At 37.1% G+C, this 20,968-nt stretch overlaps 1 protein-coding gene across 3 annotated transcripts in view; it reads left to right on the top strand.

Moving 5' to 3' along the window:
* SKAP2 (src kinase associated phosphoprotein 2) overlaps window positions 1–20,968 on the top strand; it is a 158,173-nt gene that overhangs the window by 121,500 nt on the left and 15,705 nt on the right. For all 3 annotated transcript variants that reach the window (XR_001516908.2, XM_025046883.1, XM_006912014.3), the window contains exon 10: window positions 15,500–15,577. Coding sequence is in view for 2 of the 3 variants with exons in the window: in XM_025046883.1 (XP_024902651.1) it covers window positions 15,500–15,577 (78 nt within the window). In the remaining variant the exon portion in view is untranslated. The remainder of the gene's footprint in view (window positions 1–15,499; window positions 15,578–20,968) is intronic.

Here is a 20,968-nt window from a genome sequence, read left to right as displayed (position 1 = left end):
ATGTCATCACTGCTATGAGTGTACATTGTCAGTTGTTTAAACATTGTCGAATTCACTGTGGGCTAGCAAGAAGCATCTGGGAGCCAGACTTTTCCTGTGGACACGTGCCAAGTAGTAGATTATATTTCCTCACTAAAGTGAACTATATTGAGATAATTTTTCTTCTTGAGTTGTTTTAATCCAGAAATTATTTTCCAAAGCTAAGTGAGGATCATGTGATAAAGTTGTTTCTAACTACCTGAATTCTATAATAGCTGAGAAGTACTTTTATTTAGCTAGAGTAGGCATAAATAAGTCATGCAATTAAACTACATTCAGATAATTAACATTATTCCCCTAATTAGACTGTTCAGGAAAGTTCATATGTCATTTCATGTATTCTCTTTAAATCAATGATTTACTCTAAGGAAGGACAATAAACATTGAATGACCCTTTAATTAAGTACTATAGTTGGGTGTGCCATTAAATTTACATGTGTGAATGCATTGTTTAATTAGATGGAAATAAACCCTAAATTGCATTTTAATATACACAATTATAGAATAACATTTATGTTAACTAAAAATGCCAGGAAAGTTTGTAAAATGTCATATTTAACTTAAAAAAATTTGAGCGGTTGTGGTTTGGGGATGAGAAGACTAGAATGCTTCGTCGTACTGGAAAATAGGCTGGGGGTTGGTCTTGGAGCACTGATGTTGCCTAGAGCCTAGGACCCTAGGGCGGCAGGGATTTGTCTCTTCCAGAATAGATAAGATTACTCCATCTGCTGCCCTGGGACACTGCTGGGCGAGACCTTAAAAAAGTAAGATTTGGCTTACCCGGCATATATATTAAAAATACCCTGGCTCTTGTACACGAGAGTAGACATTTTGTTTGTATTGGCTTTATTTCTAGAATCCAAGTAAAGAGACACTTTGCAAATGAGAGTTCAGCCTGTCCCATTAGAGGGCAAAAACTGAGCAAGTGAGTTGTTGTTCGAGCTCAGATTTTTAATCTTATGTGCTTTGAAGGACATCCGATACTATTTTTCAGGAATGAACGTCGAGGCCTCCATCAAGCGAGCTTCGGGTGCTTCGCCTCCCATTCCTTCCCCTGCAGGTTCTGCCTTGCTTCTTTTTGGCAGCTCCTTTCTACAGAAATATTCTAGTTCTAGAAGATCTTTCATTTTCTAGACACCATAACATACTTTATCTTAAATTCGTTTGCGCGTTAAAAAAAATACCTCTTACCCTAGATTTGAAAATGCCTTAAAAACATAATTCTGAAAATGTGTGCACAGCTTCTCATAGGTACATGGAAATCTGTATTTTGAGAGTGCCATTCTTTTGTATTATATAGAGTACTTTAATTTGCTGCATTTTTCACGTCTCGCCACAGTCAAATCTGGTGAGGAACTATTGCTGTCTTACTCAGGATTAATCAGTCTTCTCGGGCTCCTGGCTAGGACGGAAGCTGCTCTCGGCTCTGCTTGCTTCAGGGCTTGGCCTTCCCCTGTTTTTTCATCATGTTCAGTGTCTGAGAGGGAGGTGATGGGAGATGATTTTTCCATTTGCAAGCTGCCTTCCAAAGGAAAGAAAAATGGAGGGGGCAAATGCCAAGCTTTTCACTTTCTGTGGCCATTACAAACATGACTCTTCTCTCCTATTTTTCTGCAGTGTACACTATTTTTCAAGGGAGCTATTTTTTTTTTAAGACCGTCAGAGTTATCCAAGTTATTTTGTCATTGAAGAGTGTTAAAAATAAGAATCTATGGCAATATGACATGAATATTAACTTTCTCATAAATTGAATGTTATGGCAATAGGTTAAAGTGCTGTTTAATTAATAAACAAATACTGGAACAAGTGGTCTTTGCAAGGGAAGAAAAAATACATTGCCTTAGAACTTGGGCTCCGGATGCAGACCGCCTGCGTTCACATCCTGACACTACTTCTTATAGCTATGTTACGCTGAGCAAGTCACTTAAATGTTTCTGTGCCTCCATTTATTCATCTGTAAAATGAGAATAACAGCAATATTCTCTTCATAAGCTTCTGAGGACTGAATGACATTTATGTGTATAGTGGCTAGCGTGGTGCTTAGTATACAGTAAACTATTATTATAATCACTGTGATTATAAATCTTCTATGCACAGGGCATTGTATTGGCGACTTCACCTCATTTTAGCCCCACACTAATTCTCTAAAGTTGACTTTGTATTTCTGTTTTCCAGATAGAAAATTGAGTTTCAGAGAATTTAGATTGTCTATGTTTGTACAGCCAGTGAAAGAGGGTAATGTGAACTTTTGGAATATGAATTTTATTTGCATTTCTATAGTTCCATTGTATCTTTTGGGATTAATATGAGATTCATTTCTGTTTTATTAATTTCATTATAATTAATCTTACATTAGTATTAGTTAGGTATACCTATATTTTGAATCTTAAAAAGCAAGTGACATTTGAAGATACAATGTTCTAATTAACTCACATTCAAATAATGATAGAATACAAACCATTTGAAACTTATAGGAAGGAAATGCTCAGAAGATATGGCTCTAGGTCAGTCATTTTCAGGACCAGCTGCATGAGTGGGAACTTGTTAGACATACACATTCTTGGACCCACACCAGATTTACGGAATCAGAAACTCTCTGGGTAGAGCCCAGCAGCCTGGGTTTTAACACGCCTTCCAGGTGATTCTGATGCCTGCCTGAGTTTGAAAACCACTGCTCTGGGTAAATAACACATCATGGAGTTATGCCACAGATATTGATGTAGCTCATAATATCTAGTCCCAAACTGGAAGTTATACATCGCAAAGGGAGTACGTGGTGGTAATAGAAACATACAAGTGGGGCTGTTATTTGATAATTGCCCTATAAATATTAAATATTCAGTACAGTGTGCTCAGTCCCTTCCATTCCTTGGATTTAGGACTTCTAAGCAGATGGGTAGTATTGCTTTCAGGCACAGCCATTGAGCACAGATACTGAGTAATGGAGAGTGACTCCCCCTCCTCAGCTTCTTATGGCTGGGACACACAGAGCCAGGGATCAGGGTGGTTAGCTTTTTCAGTATTTAGCAACTAGGAATCTTCAACTAAGAGGAACTGACGCTAAGAATATGAAGAGAAAGAAAAAGCAATAAACAGTTATTACTGTTGCATCTTTTTCTTCCTTTAGATAGTTTAAATGTGGAAGTAACATATTAAAAAAAATGAATGAGGCTGAAGGATATAGGAATAAATAGGGAAACTGCTGTTATATCCAGATTTAATTGTGGAAAAAATTAAACAAAAGCAGTTGTCATCTTAGAATCCATCACAGCCAGTGAGAAAAAAACTGGCCATCAGCCAGACATATTTGCCTAGACTTTAGGAAGGCAGGTTTCAGAAAATTCAGAGAAAGAATAGGCACAAATGTATGGTATTAAAGACAAACAAGTATTTAAAAATACCATTTAATCTCAAATGATCCCAATGAGGAAAAATGGGAGAGAAACTAAAATATGTCAATATCCTTGTGTTAGATTCTACCTAATGAATGCAACTTTTAAAGAGACATAGATTAACCATCAAAATGGCCAGATAACCAAAGACCATATGAAAATGGCTGAAATTTGTAAATTATGCTAAGTACAACAAAAGGTATGCAATTGCTCTGTGGTTTTGTTTTGTTTTGTTTGTTTGTTTGTTTTGAAATTTACTAGGGGCAATAATTCAAAGAAAACAATTCAGTTTCTCTTTTATTTGCTCCTTTTCTGTCAAGAATTATCCTCCAACTGATAAGATTGGTAAGAGGTAATAGAAACCCAGGGTGGTCAAAGAGAGTCAAATAGAATACTTAGCTAGCCAAGATCCATTTCATTTTCACTCAACAAATATTCATGGAAAACATTTTTTTGTTCTAGTCTGCGTTACGCTGTGTAATATAAATGTACCCACAGGGAGTTCACACTTAGAGAAAAAGCAGACTAGTAACAAATGTTTGGAGAGGAGTGATCATGGAGGCCTGTACCAAGGCAGTGAGAGCATGAAGGGGAGCGTGGCCACCCCCTGGAGGGGTTTAGGGAAAGCATCCTAAATTGGGGGATGTTTGAGCCCTGTCTTAAAGATGAGTAGGAATTAAGCTTGTGTTCTGGCCCAGATAAGACTGCTTCACAAGACAACTTGTGAATGAAGTCCTTGAGCTGCTCTCCCTGATTTTGACATGTTAGAAGCATAGAGTCTGGCAATTGAATTGTGAACTTTTCAAAAAGAGCAGAAAGTCGTAGTATCTTAAGTTGGCTTTTCTGAAGCAGACTCTGAGAGAGTTGTTTTTAGGAGATTTATTGGCGAATGACCTTGGGAGAGACTCTTGTGTGAAAGTGAGGACAGCGGAACTGGATGAGAGAAGCTGGCCCACGGTGCAGACTGAGGCCTTGGCTGAACTTTAAGAGCTGTGGGACTGGGATGACTCTTCAGGTTTGTGCCAAATTGAGGCAAAGGGGCCTGTCTTTCTATCCCCACACCAACTAATCATTGGCTCCAGGCTGTCCTATGGGAGAGGTGTGACCTTGAGTGAGGCAATTTCCTGCAGCCAAGGGCAATTCCTAGTGAGGGACACACAGCTGTGAGCCAGCAGCAGTCTGAGTCCCTGCAGCTGGAGGATGGCTGTGTTGGCCCTGAAGAGGGCATCTGGGAGGACCATGGCATTATCCACTACAGGTGGATTCTGCAAATTCTAGACAGGTTAGGGGCTTTGAAGTGGACTCCAGAGAAGCTACTAAAATAAGGCATCAAAGAGTTCTTTGTGCTGCCTAGAAGATGAAATGATGATTATTAGAAACCAACATAGTTCAAAGAGATGACAGACATAGAACTGGACTTCAATAAGGCATTTGGCCAGGATGCTCATAAACTCTTCATAGATATAAAGACCATTGGGTAACCGACTGTATAGCTGTACCCAAAGGGCAGTGATTAATTGATTTGGTGAATGCCTTAGGGCTTAATTCTCAATATTGTCATACCATCATATCCATCAGTGTCTTGGTTGAAGATATATAGGCAATGCTCTCAATAGACCTAAATCATGGATCAAATCTAACAAGATGAAATATGATAGGATATCACACTTGCTCCAAAAATCTAGTTGCACAAGTATGAGAAAGGAAAGACTTGGCTCCACAGCAAATGGAAAAAACACATAGGGATTTTGGTCAATATGAGTCAACAGTGTAGTGTAATTCATTCCTAAGATTGTCTGCTTTGGGAATTTAAATTAATTATCAAATAAATGGTGTTCTGGGTTAGCAGGATATCAATTTTTTCACGTTGTGGATCAACAATGTTTAGATATTTAACTAAACTACCCTAGAAAGTACAAGGCAATGATTCTCAAACTTTCTGGTCTCATGGAACACTTTACAATCTTAAAAATTGAGGATTCTCAAAAAGATTTTATTTATGTGGGTTTTGCTTCTCAGTGTTTACTGTATTAGAAATTAAAACCAACATTAAAAATGTTTATTAATGAATTAAATATCATAATGATAAACCCATTACATGTGAACATAGATAACATATTTTTAGGAAAAATAGCTATATTTCTCCAAAATATCAATGAGAAGAGTGGCATGGTTTCCATTTTTGCAGATCTCTTGAACGTCTATCTTAGTAGAGGATATTTAGATTCCCACAACTGCTTCTGCATTCACTATGTTGTGGTAGTTGTTTTAGCTTACGTACAATGAGCATATGAAGAATATCCAGCCTTATACAGATAAGTAGTAGGAAAAGGGATATTGTGGATATTCTTCTTTGATACTGTACTCAAACTTGACAAGTGGTAGTTAAAGATTAGTTGCAGTGTGGAATCCAAAACCATATCAATATGAACTTTTCATAGCCTGTTACATTAAAATTCATGGGTCTGCCTTGTAATTCGGATGGATCTTTAACCTGGGTTTGTTTTTGTAGCATCACACATTGGTTAGTTGGAAAATATTGCTTTACCACATTGTGCAGAACTTCCAAATGTTGACATAATTATGATACAATTAAAAAACCACTTTCATTAATATCACCATCAATCACATTAGAAAAGTCTTTATATTCTGGGGAGCTGTCAAGCTCATAGTGGCAGTTATAAAAGTTTCTAAAATTCTAATTTTTGCTTGAAAACTCAAATTGGATCATTGGCAATAAATGACTATCTGTTGTTTTCATTGGAATAAGAAGCTCCCTTGGTTCGTTTTTGAGAAAATGTCTGCCAGATTCCCAAGTCTGAGTATGCATCGTTTGTCAGTCAGTCTTTTTTTTTTTTAAAACAGTATTCCACGAAAAAAGCTACTGATTCAGCTTGTCACTCAGTCTCTTGAACCATCTGGAAATGCAGCAGAAATGCTTTATGCATTCTTCCCATTTTGTCACACAGAATATTAAAAAGACCTGTACATGTACTAAAGCTGTTATGAAATGAAAATAATTTTTACCGCTTTATCAAGGACATTCTTAGGTGAAAGCGGCTGTTTGTTTCTAATGCTAATGCAAGGCAGTGAAGAATACAGTGACAGTTTGGTGCCACTGCGTTGATTTATGGTGAGGTGTCAGCAGTTTACCCACCATTGCGTTGCAGCATCAGTGCAAATGTTAACACAATGAAAAAGGCAAATGTCTTAATTTTATTATGAAAATAGTTTTGATCTCATAGACCCTTCAGCCCCAAACGGGTCTTGGAACCCACTGCTGGTGCAAGAGATATGGAAACAGATATGGTTCCTCTTATGGGCTATGCTTTTTCTTTCGTGGATCTTGAAAATGAGGTTAAGGTGCACTCACTGCCCGTGAAGGGGATGAGTGTATTTGCATAAGCAAGCGGAGGAAACAGAGCCCAAGCCTGTAACAAGTGAGCTCCGCATTGTACGTCTACTTTCCCCCTAAGGTTATAGTAGGTAGTTGTAGATCCTTATAAAACAGCCACGTTACAATTAGATGATCTTATCATCAAGCTCTTTATCATTAGATTGTATTTTTTTTTACAGAAGAAAATTTAACACAAACCCCAAATCTAAGTTGAGATGAAACATTTTACTTTCTAAAAAAGGATTCAAAATGGTTCATAATGAAATGACATACGTATACCTTTGGGATGTTGTTATTAAAAATGAAAGGAAGAAAAACCAGAAACTGAATAAAGTTGATCTAAGAAGGTGTTAATTGTGACAATGGATAGACAGATCTTGAATGATTTTTAAAAGTTTTTTAATCTTTTGCTTATCTCTTTTTTTTTTACTTCACCAGTAAACAGATACTGTTTTTATTACAAGAATAATGAGAAAAGCATTAAATTTTAAAAAAGAACTTACATGTAGCAAACTACAATTGCACCTGAAATCCGGAGCCAAATAGCTGTTATCATAAGTGAGAAATAATTTAATTAGGACCTTCTTTAGTTAAACGAATTGTAAAATTGCAGAACTTATTATAAATTTTAATTAAAAAGCTAAGAATTTGAACATTATGGAATAGAGAAATTTTATATTGTAGAAGACGGTGAATATAACACATTAAGACAAAAAAGAACCACATTTCATAATTTCCTTTGTCTAGGACGTTTTAGGGGTAGGATCATTTTCTGACTCGCAGTTACTTCTCACAGAATCTGGCCTATCAAAACCTTATTTTTAACCTATATGCTTTCTTTGCCTGGCATAGTTGCCTGTAGGTGATGAAGTCTATCTATATAAGACTGCTCCTGAATATAGAAGCAAGTACATCCAGAGCAGCCCCAGACTTTTTCAGAAGCATCTGCAGTGCGTGTTGCCTAAGAGGCAGTGCAGGGCGAGATGAGCAGAGTCCCAGGTGTGTGACCTCGATCCAGTAGTTTAACCCTGCCAGTCTGTTTCCCCTTTAATGAAAGAAGGCGCTTAAACCGGCTTCTCAGTTTTTCCCCAACTCTGTCAGATGAGGTGCTTGCTTGAATTTGAGTTTTTCCCCCCAAAGCCACGATGTTAACAAGTTTAATGTCTGGGAAAAATAATTATTTTTGCATTTTCAGGTTTGTGTATAAATTATTAATTTTAATATCAGTACAAAATTTTGCTATAAACTAATGGCATTTCTTTTTGCTTTTGAAGTACAATGATAACCTTTTCATATTAAGCCCTGTAAGAACAGAATGTCAAAGTTGAAAATTAGATAGTATGATTGAACAACTATTGGTTATTTTGTTGCCTTTTCTATCACATTAACCTTCTTAGTTGCTAAATTAATAAATGGTTGCAAAACACCTAGCTCCTAAAGTAATGAACTTGATAGTGCATGCTAATTGTGCATTTTTTCCCCTGAGAAATCTGATTATCTCATTGTCCTCCCCACATCCTGTTCAAAGTGCAATGGAACAGACATTCTTTCTACTTTACAGAGATGACACTGAGAATTTAGAAACAGTGTCAAGGTTACATGAGTAACCAGAACTTTAACAAGAGGCCCTCATTCGCCTAATTTCTAGAAGAGTAAACATGACTCTAAATAAGCCATTTCAGTCTTTCTGTTCATTTCGAAGATCCTATAATTCTAAAAGGCACATGCTTCTATCTTTATAAAAGTATCTCTCTTATTTCTATAAAATACATGTCAGTCTATTAAATAGAAAAATTCTTTAGAAATATCATATTTTAAATCACCACTAGTGCAGGATGTTTGGCCCTTAAGGAGCTCACCTTCCTCATTGTCATAATTTTGAATTCCTTTGCCCATGCCCCTCAGACTCGACTCTGCTCTCTTCCTTTTGTAACCTTGCCTCAGGTCTTGAGAGAGAAGAGGGGATGAGGAGCCCTTTGTGTAAATCCTTCCTGCATTTCTCCCTCTTTTGCGTGGTACTGTTAAGATTAGCCAGAGGCGTCTTCAGTTCCCCATCCCGTCTGTCCCACCTTCTCCCCGTCAGGAGCACCTTGCTTGCAACGCCCTGGAGCCTGAACCCTTGATGAAATGTGCAGGATAGCCTGTTACTCTGAAATGTAGGTGAACTTCTTTCAGACCTTTGTTTGTAGAAAGACTCACCTTTACCATCTACATTTAAGCATGTTTTTCTTAATGAGTGAGAAAGAAAAGCTGGCTGGCCTAGAAATAAATCTGTTTTCAATTATGAGTTGCCTTGGAGACCTTTACCGAGTATCAAACACCGTGTGCTGGCTTTAGGGGCAAGCGAGTGTGTGGAACATTAGAGGTGGGGAGGGAGTGCTGGGCGAATAGGAAGGAAAAGATGCAGGTCTACGGCATCCCAACTTGAAACTCTGTTTCTAAATCATCTCTAAAAGGATCACTACCTGAGATGTACTTCAGATGCAGTGCTATGGTAGGGTAGAACTTACCCACCTATGTGAAAATGTTTTCCAAGTCCACGAACAGTCAATATTTAAATGAAATTTTAGAAAACAGTCCATCTATAAACTGAATATTTTAATGAAAATCAAGGAAGCGGCACTGCGGCTTAGAGCTGCGGCCTTAGAGGCACATGTTAAGGTTGAAATCCCAGCTCCTGTTCTAACTGGATATGTGAACATGGACGAGTGATTCATGTTTTGTAAATCTCATTTTTGCATCTGTAAAATGATGATAAAGGTACCTATTATTACCTTATAGAGTTGTTATGAGGATTTAGTTACATAATGGATATAAATGCATATAGTATGTACATTTAAGCAAAAAATATTAACTTTTCTCAAGGCAAATATGTAGTCATGTAATCAAATGGAGCCTGGACAGGTAGGGATCTAAACCCAAACTTTGTTTTAGAACGTAACTTTTGATTCTGTGTTTTATGTCTTTAAAACGAATGTGTTTTCTGAAAGTGAGAAAAGTAACCATTGTGTAAGTCAAAGATTTCCTCATGTTGCTGTCCTCTTTTCCCTGGAAGACATGATAAAATCACTCCTCGGCCCTGGCGTGACCATCACACGCCGTGTTTGGGTGCTAACAGCCTTTTCCAAGCAACGTCGGTTACATGTGTCATTGCTTATCACTTTTCTGTTTGGGTTATTTATCCCTAAAAGAAAAAAAGAACATTAGAAAAACCAGAAATAGCCATTTTGAAAACCCGCAGAGCTAGACAGATTTGTGATCCTTATTAGGGTAATAATCCATCTGTTGTGGAACTGGATCAATTTAATTTATAAATTGATTAATCTATCAGGGGGAAAAAATATAAGGTCTTGACTTTTCCCCCAGTAAGCATTTACTCAAACGGTCATCATCCTAAAAAGATTTGAGAAGTCTCAATTCTCTGCTCTTCCTCTCTCTACCCAACTCAGAAACAAGGCTCAATACTATCAAAAGGAAGACTGAGAATGGAGTTTAAGCTTTTAGATTCTATCAGGTCTGATTGCTCCTGGGAGTTTTCATATTTTTGGCAAGGTTTAATGCTAAAACCTCACAGTAACTACCAGAACATTTCTGATACTCATCAGTTTAGTAAATGTATAACTATAGTTGAATTATCTTCTGCAATGAGTTCACTTTACTGTTATTTTCATCCTGTCTGATCAAAAAAAAAATCTCCTGATGATTCTTCTAACAATGTGTGATTGGAATAATAACTTCACATGTTGAAGAGTTTTGTGCTGCAGCTGAGAGGCATGTAAATACAAGCTGCTTATTTGCAAGAAGCTTCCAGATTTGCAATATGATTGCTATGGAAACCACATAATGGAAACCTTATAACCATCTGTGTGGTTTGATGGATTTTACTGCATAGCTGAGCTGTTTTTGTTTACTGTTATTAAAATGTTGAATGGAATATATTAACCCACAAACATTGACTATTTGAGGTATTAATTAGTATTATATAATGACATCATGCCTCAACACCAAAATAAAATATGTACAATAATAAACCTAAGTAAAACAATGTGTGTGTATATTTTTAATATGTTGCGAACGTGATTATTGCCTAGTTTAGTCACTTGTCCTTATATATTTTTCGAGTGGTGTGGAGAGGTTTGCTCTGTTAGTAAATAAATAGAGTAGGATTTATTTTCTTGATTTTTGAATCCTTTTGTTCACTCAGTATTTTTTAAAATAATTTTTATTTTTTAATTACAATTGACACACAATGTTATATTAGTTTCAGGTATACAATATAGTGATTAGACATTTATATAACTTATGAAATTATCACCCCATAAATCTAGTATTCCCCTGACAACATACATAGTTATTACAATATTATCAACTATATTCGCTATGCTGTACTTTACATCCCCACGACTGTTTTGTAACTACCAATCTGTACTTCTTGATCTCTTCCCCTTTTTCATCCATCTCCTCCACCACCTTCCCATCTGGCAACCCTCAAAGTGTTCTTTGTACCTTTGAGTTCGTTTCTGTTTTTTGTTTGTTTATTTGGTTCTTTAGATTCCACATGTAAGTGAAATTATATGGTATTTGTCTTTCATTGTCTGACCTATTTCATTTAGCATAATACTCTCTAGGTCCATTTATGTCATTACAGATGGCAAGATTTTATTCTTTTTTATGGCTGAGTAATATTCCCTTGAACATATGTACTACTTCTTCTTTATCCATTAATCTAGCGTCCATCGATCGATACAGTAGCTTCCATATCTTGGCTATTGTAAATAATGCTGCAGTGAACACATTGAAGCATATCTCTCCTTGAGTTAGTGCTTTCGGTTTCCTTGGATAAATACCCAGAAGTAGAAATACTTGGTTCTTCTTTGTCTGTTTTTATAACTTTTGTTTTAAAGTCTATTTTGTCTGGTATAAATATTGCTGCCCCAGTCTTTTTTTCATTTTGATTTTTATGAAATACCTTTTTTCATCACTTTCAGTACGTATGTGCCTTTCGATCTGAAGTGAGTCTCTTGTAGGCAACATATATAAGGGTCTTGTTTTCTTATCTATTTAGCCACCCAGTGTCTTTTGATTAGAGCATTTAATTCATTTACATTTAAAGTAATTGTTGATAGATATATAGTTAATGCCATTTTATTATTCATATTTTGGTCTTTTATTTTTCTTCTTCTTAAGAAGTCCCTTTAACATTTCTTATAATACTGGTTTAGTGGTGATGAACTCCTTTAGCTTTTTCTTGTCTGGGAAGCTCTTTATCTGTCCTTCAATTCTAAATGATAGCTTTGCTGGGTAGAATAATCTTGTTCGTAAGTCTTTGCTTTTCATCACTTTGAATATTTCATGCCAGTCCCTTCTGACCTGCAAAGTTCCTACTAAGAAATCAGCTGACAGTCCTATGGGAGCTCACTTATAGGTAACTAACTGCTTTTCTCTGGCTGCTTTTCAGATTCTCTCTTTGTCTTTAACTTTTGGCATTTTGATTACGATGTGTCTCCCTGTCACTCACTATTTTTTGAACATCCCCTTTGTACTATATTCTATTCAAGATTCAGTTTGAGTTGTTTTCTCTAAGATTAAATACACACACACACACACACCAGGTTTGTATCTTTTATGTGGAAGCTGTTTATATTGTTAGCTCAAGATGAAATGAGTTGTTTGAATACTGTTAAAAAAATTGATATATGAAACACAAAAGGCTTTGACTGAAAAATATCAGTCCTAGGTTTGAAAAGGAGAAAGGAAGTATTTTTAAAGAGCATCTCATCCTCTAAAATACTGCTTTTTAAGCATCTGACATGATTTCAGTTTTGATACCTCACAGTAAATATTGATACTTAAATAAATATTTTTAATATTCTGATAATTTAAGAATAGACTGTGCACATTATAGGCACTTAAATTTTCATAAAGTAAGAATAAATTCATAGTAATGAATTGCTCTAAATTCACTGTTAACTTTGCCAAGAACAGTTTTTCCACTAAATTATTATAATTAGTTTTTGTGATATCTTGACACTGACTTTGGGTGGTGAGTCTAAATTTCATAGTCTCTTCTGAAGAGCTGAATAGTGCTTCCTGTGTTGGTGTGGTTATGGCTTTCGACTTGAGGACAAGTGCCCTCAACTCTTTTTGAATTTACTCCTTACTATTGAATTTGTGATCAAATTGTAAGAGTGAGAGTGCTGGGGAAAGAGCAAGTGTGAAAAGCAAGGAAAGCTTTTTCCTTCACCTTAAAAAAATTATTTGTAAAATGAGCAGGTTAGACTAAATGACTGTAAATGTCCCTAATATCTTTAAAATTTGTATGAAAACACCCTATTAACCTGTTTATGATAACTAGTCCATGAGGTGTGGCATAAATGAGGTAACTGTTGTTGAAGAGAGAAGAGACAGGGTTTAGTATTAGACTTTTTATTAGGTCTTCTACGTATTAATTACTATTTGAACCATATTAAATTGCCAATGCTAGGTTTGACTTCATATATATAAAGTAACAAATATTTCCAGCTGTTCCTTATATTAGAGCTTTCATTATTTTGTTTGAAATGAGTTACAAAACTTCAACAGTTATGTTTGTCTTATAAGTACTGTAACTCTCAAGCTTGATTTAAATGCTGATTTTTATTTAAAATTTGCCTGAGACTTCTAAGCTTACATCTGCAGTCCTGACCTCTCTACCAAACCAAACTTTCCAGTTGCCCCTGGACGTTTCCTCTGTGTTGCCCCACCAGTATATTAAATCTCTCATGTCAGAAGCACAGGTCCTTGTGTTTCCTCAGCAAAATAGCTTATCTTGGCTATTCTCTTTTTAGTAATGATGTTGCCATTTCTCAGTTAATAAGCGCAAAACCTTGGTGGCTTTTTTCCCCCTTAGCCCTCCACATCCAGTCAGGCACAGAGTTTATCAATTCTAGTTCCTTTTGTCCTCATAACCATCCCCTTTCCATTTCCTCTGCCCCTTCAGTTCAGGACTTCCTTCCCCTTTAGCTAGGCTCCAAGTGGTCTCTCTCCCCATGCCCCACCTCCAGGATCCAACACAATGGGATCCGATGACCATTCTTCAAGCATAGTTTCTGTCCCAATCTTTCTCTGCTCAAAAATCTTCTGGGGCTTGTGTTGCCCACCAAACGAAAGTCTAAAGTCCGTAGCAGGATGCTCGTGGCCCTTCAACAACCGGCCCAGACCACCAGCATTGTCTCCCGTCCTGCTCTTCCTCTCTGAGTATCACATTCTTTAGCCAAAATGTATATGATGGTGTGCCTTGTTCCTTTTCTTCATGCCTATCTCTCTGTCTGGAAATCTCCTTCCCATCTCTCCTTATGCAAATTCTGTCCATCCCTCAGAGCCTTCATGGTATTCTCCCGTTAGGCGGTTTCTTCCCGGCACTTCCTCAGTACCTGGACCTCGCCCGTCAGGTTTTAGGCCCCTTGTCCCATTTTCCTTAAGATCCTGCCTTCTGTCTCCTCTAGGCTGTCAGCTTCCTGAAGGCAGAAGCTCCCTACTACCCTTGCATCCCGGGTAGAATCTCTCCCTCTTATAGGTAGTTAATACTCAATGAAGATTGGTCGGTTGAATTACTTAACATTTGTAATGACCATACTTATATATTTTCATATATATTTAACGTTTGGATTTCCTTCAAATTGATTCTTTTGAACCAGTTTTGTTTTGTTTTGTTTTGTTTTGTTTTGTTTTGGCATGCCATTTCATTCATATGTCCTGCCTTAAATATTTCTAAGTTGTATATAAAGGCTTATGGGAGGAAAGTGGTAATGTCATAAATATTTTTCGATGTAAAATATTGAATAGTCTGTTGACTCTGTTTAAAACTCTTCTCTTTAAGCTTATCATATTTATTCCTGTAACTTGGGGAAGGAATGTGATGGGAAAGTGTGGAAATAATATAGTTAATCCACTAAATATATGTAGGATAAAGAACATGGACTTTATAATCACAAGCCTAAATTTGAATAACAGACACTGGAAATTTCTTTACCTTTTTGAGTCTCAGTTTATTGTCCTGTAGAGTGAGGATTGAAAAATTATTTATCTATGAAATCTTAACATCCGTTATGGTGTATGGCCCATAGTAGGTCCTCAGTACAGGTTAGGGAGGGTTATCTTGAAGGATGAAGATCCTTCTAGTGTCCTCCTGTGAAGCTCAAGTGAGAAAACCTATGAAGTCTCTGATACTCCATAAATGACATAGGTTAACTGTACTTTGTATCACACATTTTCTCTTTGCTATTTTGATGTTTTAGGGACCATGATTTTATCTTTGGTACTCCTGCCATAGTAGAATGTTGTCTATCCATGTAGTGCTGTGTGTCATTTTACTGGATTTCAGGGCTTTTCTGGATTTAAGATCGTCCCAGGCGAGTTTCTGTAAGCGTTTAAAACAACGTATGCGAAAACACTAGTACGTATCTTCAATTTATTAAGCCAACTGGTGAAGTTGCTATTTGGAAGTAGCTAGAGGTTTATTTATTCAGCTGTAGATTATTGAAAAAGGCATGTGAATGTTGAGTGGTTTCCTTCTTTGAAAAGGCATATTTATGTGTCACAAACTTTTAGTTTTTCTCTTAAGATGGGGTGAGCACGGTACTGTCCTCCCTGCGGAAACCCTTCATCTGCTGTGTATGTTGTTTGTTTACAGAAGAGGAAGAGGACAGCACTCCTGGGAAGGTGGACGAACAAAAGAAGATGAGTCAGGACAGCGCCTATCACACCGCAGGTGACCAGTTGTGCCGCCTCCCGGGGAAGCTTATTTTGGTTTTGTTCGCTCTCCTTTTAGTCATTTTCTTACTGCTCTCAAGACATTCACACAGCTCCCCGAAGCTGGCTCCCTCGGTCTGGATCTCTTATGGCTGATAAGCTGCTTAGTCCCATTTAGGATGCATGAAAACCACTTGAGAAGGATTTATAAAGTAAGCCAATTTATACAAGGTATTCCTTCCTGAATTACTTTGTAATGACTCAATTAGCTTTCATTTCTGCACAAAGGAGATTTAGTTGCATAAATTAGCTTATCATCATTGAGGAAGTGTCACTGCTAAAGGACAGTTTATAGATACAACATGCAGTTGCTGTCAAACCTATAAGAATGTAATATAGACATCTGTGTATACTTTGTGCTTGAGCAGAACAGACTTCTGCCATTCAGAGACTAACAGGGGACAACAAGTTGCCCAGGGGACTGGCAATGTAGACATCTCTGAAAAGGTCAACTTGACACAGGCTCTGACAATCGACCCACAGCTCTGTCTTCTTTGATAAAAATCAGATAAACTTAAGACCGCTAATTGATCTGCAGCCTGTTTAAATGTTGGCCATGCATATCTTCATTGCATATGATTAACACAGAAAGCAAATGAATTGGGTAAGAAATGCCAGGGTCCAGTGACAGCAGCTTAAAAATTGGAAAAGGACACTGCTGGCCTAGAAGGCGAGGAAGGATATTCCCCTTATCCATTTCCACTTGGCACGTGGCCCCGAGTACTAATTAGGACCGAGACTGGAAAAATAACTGCACACGCGATGTACAAAATCACATGGTCTGGGCCGCTCCTCTTGCCGGTTGTTATTCCCAAATAGCGAGAGATAAACCACATCTGTAGCGCAAGCACAAGGCTAGTTTTGATAAACCAGCAATTATTTTACACGGAAAGAAGAGAAGGCCTGCCTTCTTATCAGGACATGACACCTCCTCCTTGCCGCATGTCAGCTGGGGCAAGGTCTGCCATATCATCCCATGTCCCGCAAAGAGCTGTAGTTGGGGGTCACCTTCCCCTCTCTGATATGCCCATACATCACTCTTTCAAGCTGTCAGAGGCAGGGTGGACAAGAAGTGTGTGTTCAGGAAGTAGCTTTCCAGAGTCCTTCCTACTGTGACATGTGGAAAGGAAACAGAGCCCTGGTTTCCGGACCTGGACAGGAAAGCGGGAGCAGGTTGCTGCGAAAGGTTTTCGTTTGCTTTTTTCAGAAAGGAAGCGAGGACGAAGTCATTAGATGTTAGCACTCAGGTCCTGTAGAATGCGGCTATAAAACACTAAGGCTGAGTGAAACCTTGAGGACGATGTTCAATGGGAATTTAAGTATATGTGTTTTATTATGTGCCATAAAGCTTCTGCCAAAGACGCATAGTTTCCTTTTTTAAAATTTCAATGCAGGTGTAGAAGGTAGACACATATAGATAGTCTTTCCACAAATATAAGCATTTTGGCTTAAAGCGATTCATTCTACTTTTCAAAACCCCTTTTATAGTAACTATCTCCTAAATTTTTGCCTTTGAGGGAAGGGGGAAAAAATCAGTTTTTCCTCCGAGGAATGCAGTAAGTAGACCTAGCTTTTCATGCAATAGCTATAAATTAGCACTGCAATAATTCTTATCTTTAGTGACATGAAATTCTTTTCAAGCAGCAGTTTTAATGCTTTTGCATAGCAGTGACCTTTGCTCTTCCTAGGCTGTCAAAGATGTAACACTAGAAGTTTGTTTGCTGTGCCGGGCAATGAGCTGACAAGGGTATTACTATCGTGCTGAGCATCGCGTGATGTGAACTTCTAACCTTACTCAAGAATGTTATATCTTTTTTGCATTGACTGATTTTAGCAAAAAAAAAAAAAAAAAAAATTCGGACTAGTGTAAAATGCATAAGCAAAAACAAAATTATTTGTATTTCTTACAGGTTCTCATGTTTAAGCTTACATATTTTGCATATATTTATTATATGTATGATGGACATTCCATTTGATTTTTCTGAGCATTGTACAATACACTTACCTTCCTAGAATAGTTTTTAAATCTATAACCCTACTCAAGAAGAGATTCTCCATTCTCTTACTGTTGTATGTTTCATCTGTTCCCATATTTTTAAAAGTCTCTTCACTTTTGCAAAACTATCTCCAAAGTTTAGTTTATACTTTCATAATAACTTTGTTATTATTGCCCAATGATCTGTTTTTGTATTTTTTAAAAAGCAGTAGCAAATGCATTGTTTAAATCCTTCACAGGCTGGCTAATTTAGAATGTTTTGGGTATTTTTTTTTTCCTGTACCTTCTTTTTTTAATTCTTCATGCCTCTCAGAACAAGAAACATAAAGAGGTGATTTTTTTAAATATAATTTTGAAAACACAGGTCATGTGATGTGGATAGAATAGGAGAATTAATCCATGCAGGACAACTAAATAGACTTAATCTGTATTCAGAATGTATGCTCATCTGTGGTTTATGACATTATGCTCCATCCAATATTTTGTTGTTTTTAAAAACATATCTCACATGGATTATTTTTTAGTGTATAGGTGAACAGTGTTAACTTTTGTGAACCCACTGTGCTTCTGAGGCTGTTTCTATGTGTAATTTTTTGTGTATGTTTAGCCACACTTAAAAAATTTTAAAGTAAACCAGAAGAGCTCGCTGCTCTCTAAGAAATAAGATAATTCCTAATTTTTAGGTCTAGAATTTATACTAAGAATCTTAACATTACTTTCCTGAGGAGACTAAGGCTAATAAACGTACTAGCAGGTTTTTTCCCTACTTGTGATTCTTTATATCTGGTAGTGCATGCTGAAATAGATAGAATAGTACATTGTGTGTACCATTGTGTGTATGTGTAGCCATGTGATGTAAACAACTTATTATTCTTTAACAGAGCTCACATATGGGATGCAGAAATAAGATTGGTCTTTGGGTAACATTATCATCAAGATTCTAGAAAGCACAGTAGAAAATGTATCTTTTCCCCAGTATCGCCAAATCTCTAGCCCTGTCGCCTCTTACGACAGTGAGATTTAATGAAATGCTCATGATGCACATCTAGGGAGAGATGCATCTTGCGCACCGTGGGGGTCTCTCTGCCCCTCCTGTGCTCCTGTAACTCCCATTAGTGTTAATGGGAGCTTCACCAAGCGCATCGAGGGGCAGAGAGACCCCCAAAGTGATAAGGATTATTATGTTAGAAATCATCGTATACTTTTTCTTCCTTCTTCCCCTCACCTCTTGAAAATCTTTTAAATGAAAACCTATGGTGAGAGGATCTGAAACAGGGAAGAGCAGGCAGCAGGCTGGACAGCTGGAGAAGCTACTGGATGCTCTAGCTAAGCTACAACCTGTACTCTCGTTTTTAGCCCAAGTTTTGTTTTTTCAACCTTTTTGGATCAAGCCTAAGGCAGAGCAGCGTGAGGAACACACAGGAACCTCAATTGGGGAAACCAGCTATTTAGATCCTTTTACCTCCTGGCCAGTGCCTGTGGGGGAGGGCCTTGCATGGGAAATGATGTCATCCTCTCTTTGCTCTAATTCCTTGACTTTTAAACTGACACTGACGGACTGCATGGGGCGCAACATTTGACCCATTTAGCAGTTGATTTAATCTGACTAGGATGTTTCAACTTCTAAATCTCTATTTGTCTAAATAAGTGGTTTTTAAAGGAAATCAGTCACTTTATTATTAAGCAATTTTTTTTCTTAAAAAAATAATTTGACAATATTTGGAGTGATCTGTCCAGCCAGAGTGCCCTCTAGTGTCCATTTATAGAATTTACTTACTATAAGCTTTGGTGGGGAAATATAATGAAGGGTGGCCACAAGCATTGTTAGTTCTTGGTTGGATCTCAGGCTTGTACACATCCCTGCTGGTATCAGTGATGAGTGCTCAAATGCTAGAGTGGAGAAGTCACTAAGGTATTCGTCTCTCTCTGTCCTTCTCTCTTCCTCTCTCCTTTCCTCCCCCTCCCATTTTCCTCCCCTCCTTTCCTCCCTCTCTCTTCTTTTTTTAATTCTTAGAAAACAAGAGGAAAAAAAATCTAATAGGAGGATTTTTCTAGGTTGTGTATTCTAGTCCTTGTTTATTTTCTTAAAAGTATAATTGAATAAAGAAAAGTAGCATCTTCCTAAATATTCAACCTCCATAGTATTCAAGTATTTTGGCTTTAAAAAACGCTTCAGATATTAAAGAGAATTCAAAAAATTTCTAATGAGCGTAACATTTTGTATATATCACAAACTGTGTGTAATAAGACGAATGCCCCAGTGACACACTAATGTGACTAGTTGTGTTGGAATGGCCAAGGAGCCTGCTGTTGAAAGCCATATAACAAAACTAAGATGACAACCCTGATCCGGCATGCATCGCCACAGTTATCCCGTCTGAATCCAAAGATGACATTCCAATGATGGAAGTTGTCAGCATGTATATGTTCTGCCTGGTTAGTGAATACTCGGACATCTTATTGATATTACGTGCATTCTTTTTGTGTTAACTCATCAAAACTCAATTATCATGAAATTAAAAACAGGAAACAGTTCTCAGTGTAACAAAAGCATCCAGTGCATTTAACTCTGTGCTGTGTTTCGGGAGACCCACATTGTATAAGTGACAAAGCATTTATTACCCAGTTTATTGTGGTATTACAGAGCGGAGAGCGCTAAATAATCAATCAGTTAATGGTCTGTATGGCAGTTTGAGCACATCACATCCATTGTGCTTATGCTGTTAGAAGGATGAGCTGATAACTCCAGTGTATGCTGCATGTTTATTCAGAGCCTAACGTCCTAAACTAGGGCTGACAGAAGTCTTGAAAAATGCAGCTTCAGCATTGGGAATTTCTAAGTTGTTAAAATATTTTTAAAATAACTTTGAGAGAGGTTTGGGTACAAAAGTCCCTAAAGAATCCTTCGTATTATTTCCACTTTATCATCTTTCTTTAGTCAGCTTTAGGTTTTAGAGTTACAAAAAAAAAAATGTGTTCCCTAGTTTGGTTTAGATTTGTACCTTGGCTCCTTTATCATTATTTTTATGAAGTATCCCAAATTCTGTAAGATGGTCATTTCGCAATGTGTTTATCGCCACACATGGATATTGCTCATTATGCACTGTGGGTCTCTTCTTCAAATCATGTTGCAGATGTGCTTAGGTTCACATATAAAATAAGTGGGAAGTAATTTTCAGGTGCTGGATGAGAACACATTGCAGTCACAGGTTTTAGATACATAAGAAAGGGAAAGGAAAAAGACATCTGAAATCAGATTTTTTGGAAAATGGTCCTTAATTAGATGATAAGAAGAAGTAGGATTCTTATGTGGGTATGATAAAATGCTCTTTGAATCAGGAAAGAGTTTTTTTT

This window comes from Pteropus alecto, unplaced genomic scaffold (assembly GCF_000325575.1).
Source record: "Pteropus alecto unplaced genomic scaffold, ASM32557v1 scaffold21, whole genome shotgun sequence".
NCBI lineage: Eukaryota > Metazoa > Chordata > Mammalia > Chiroptera > Pteropodidae > Pteropus > Pteropus alecto.
This window is presented reverse-complemented; position numbering and strand designations above follow the sequence as displayed.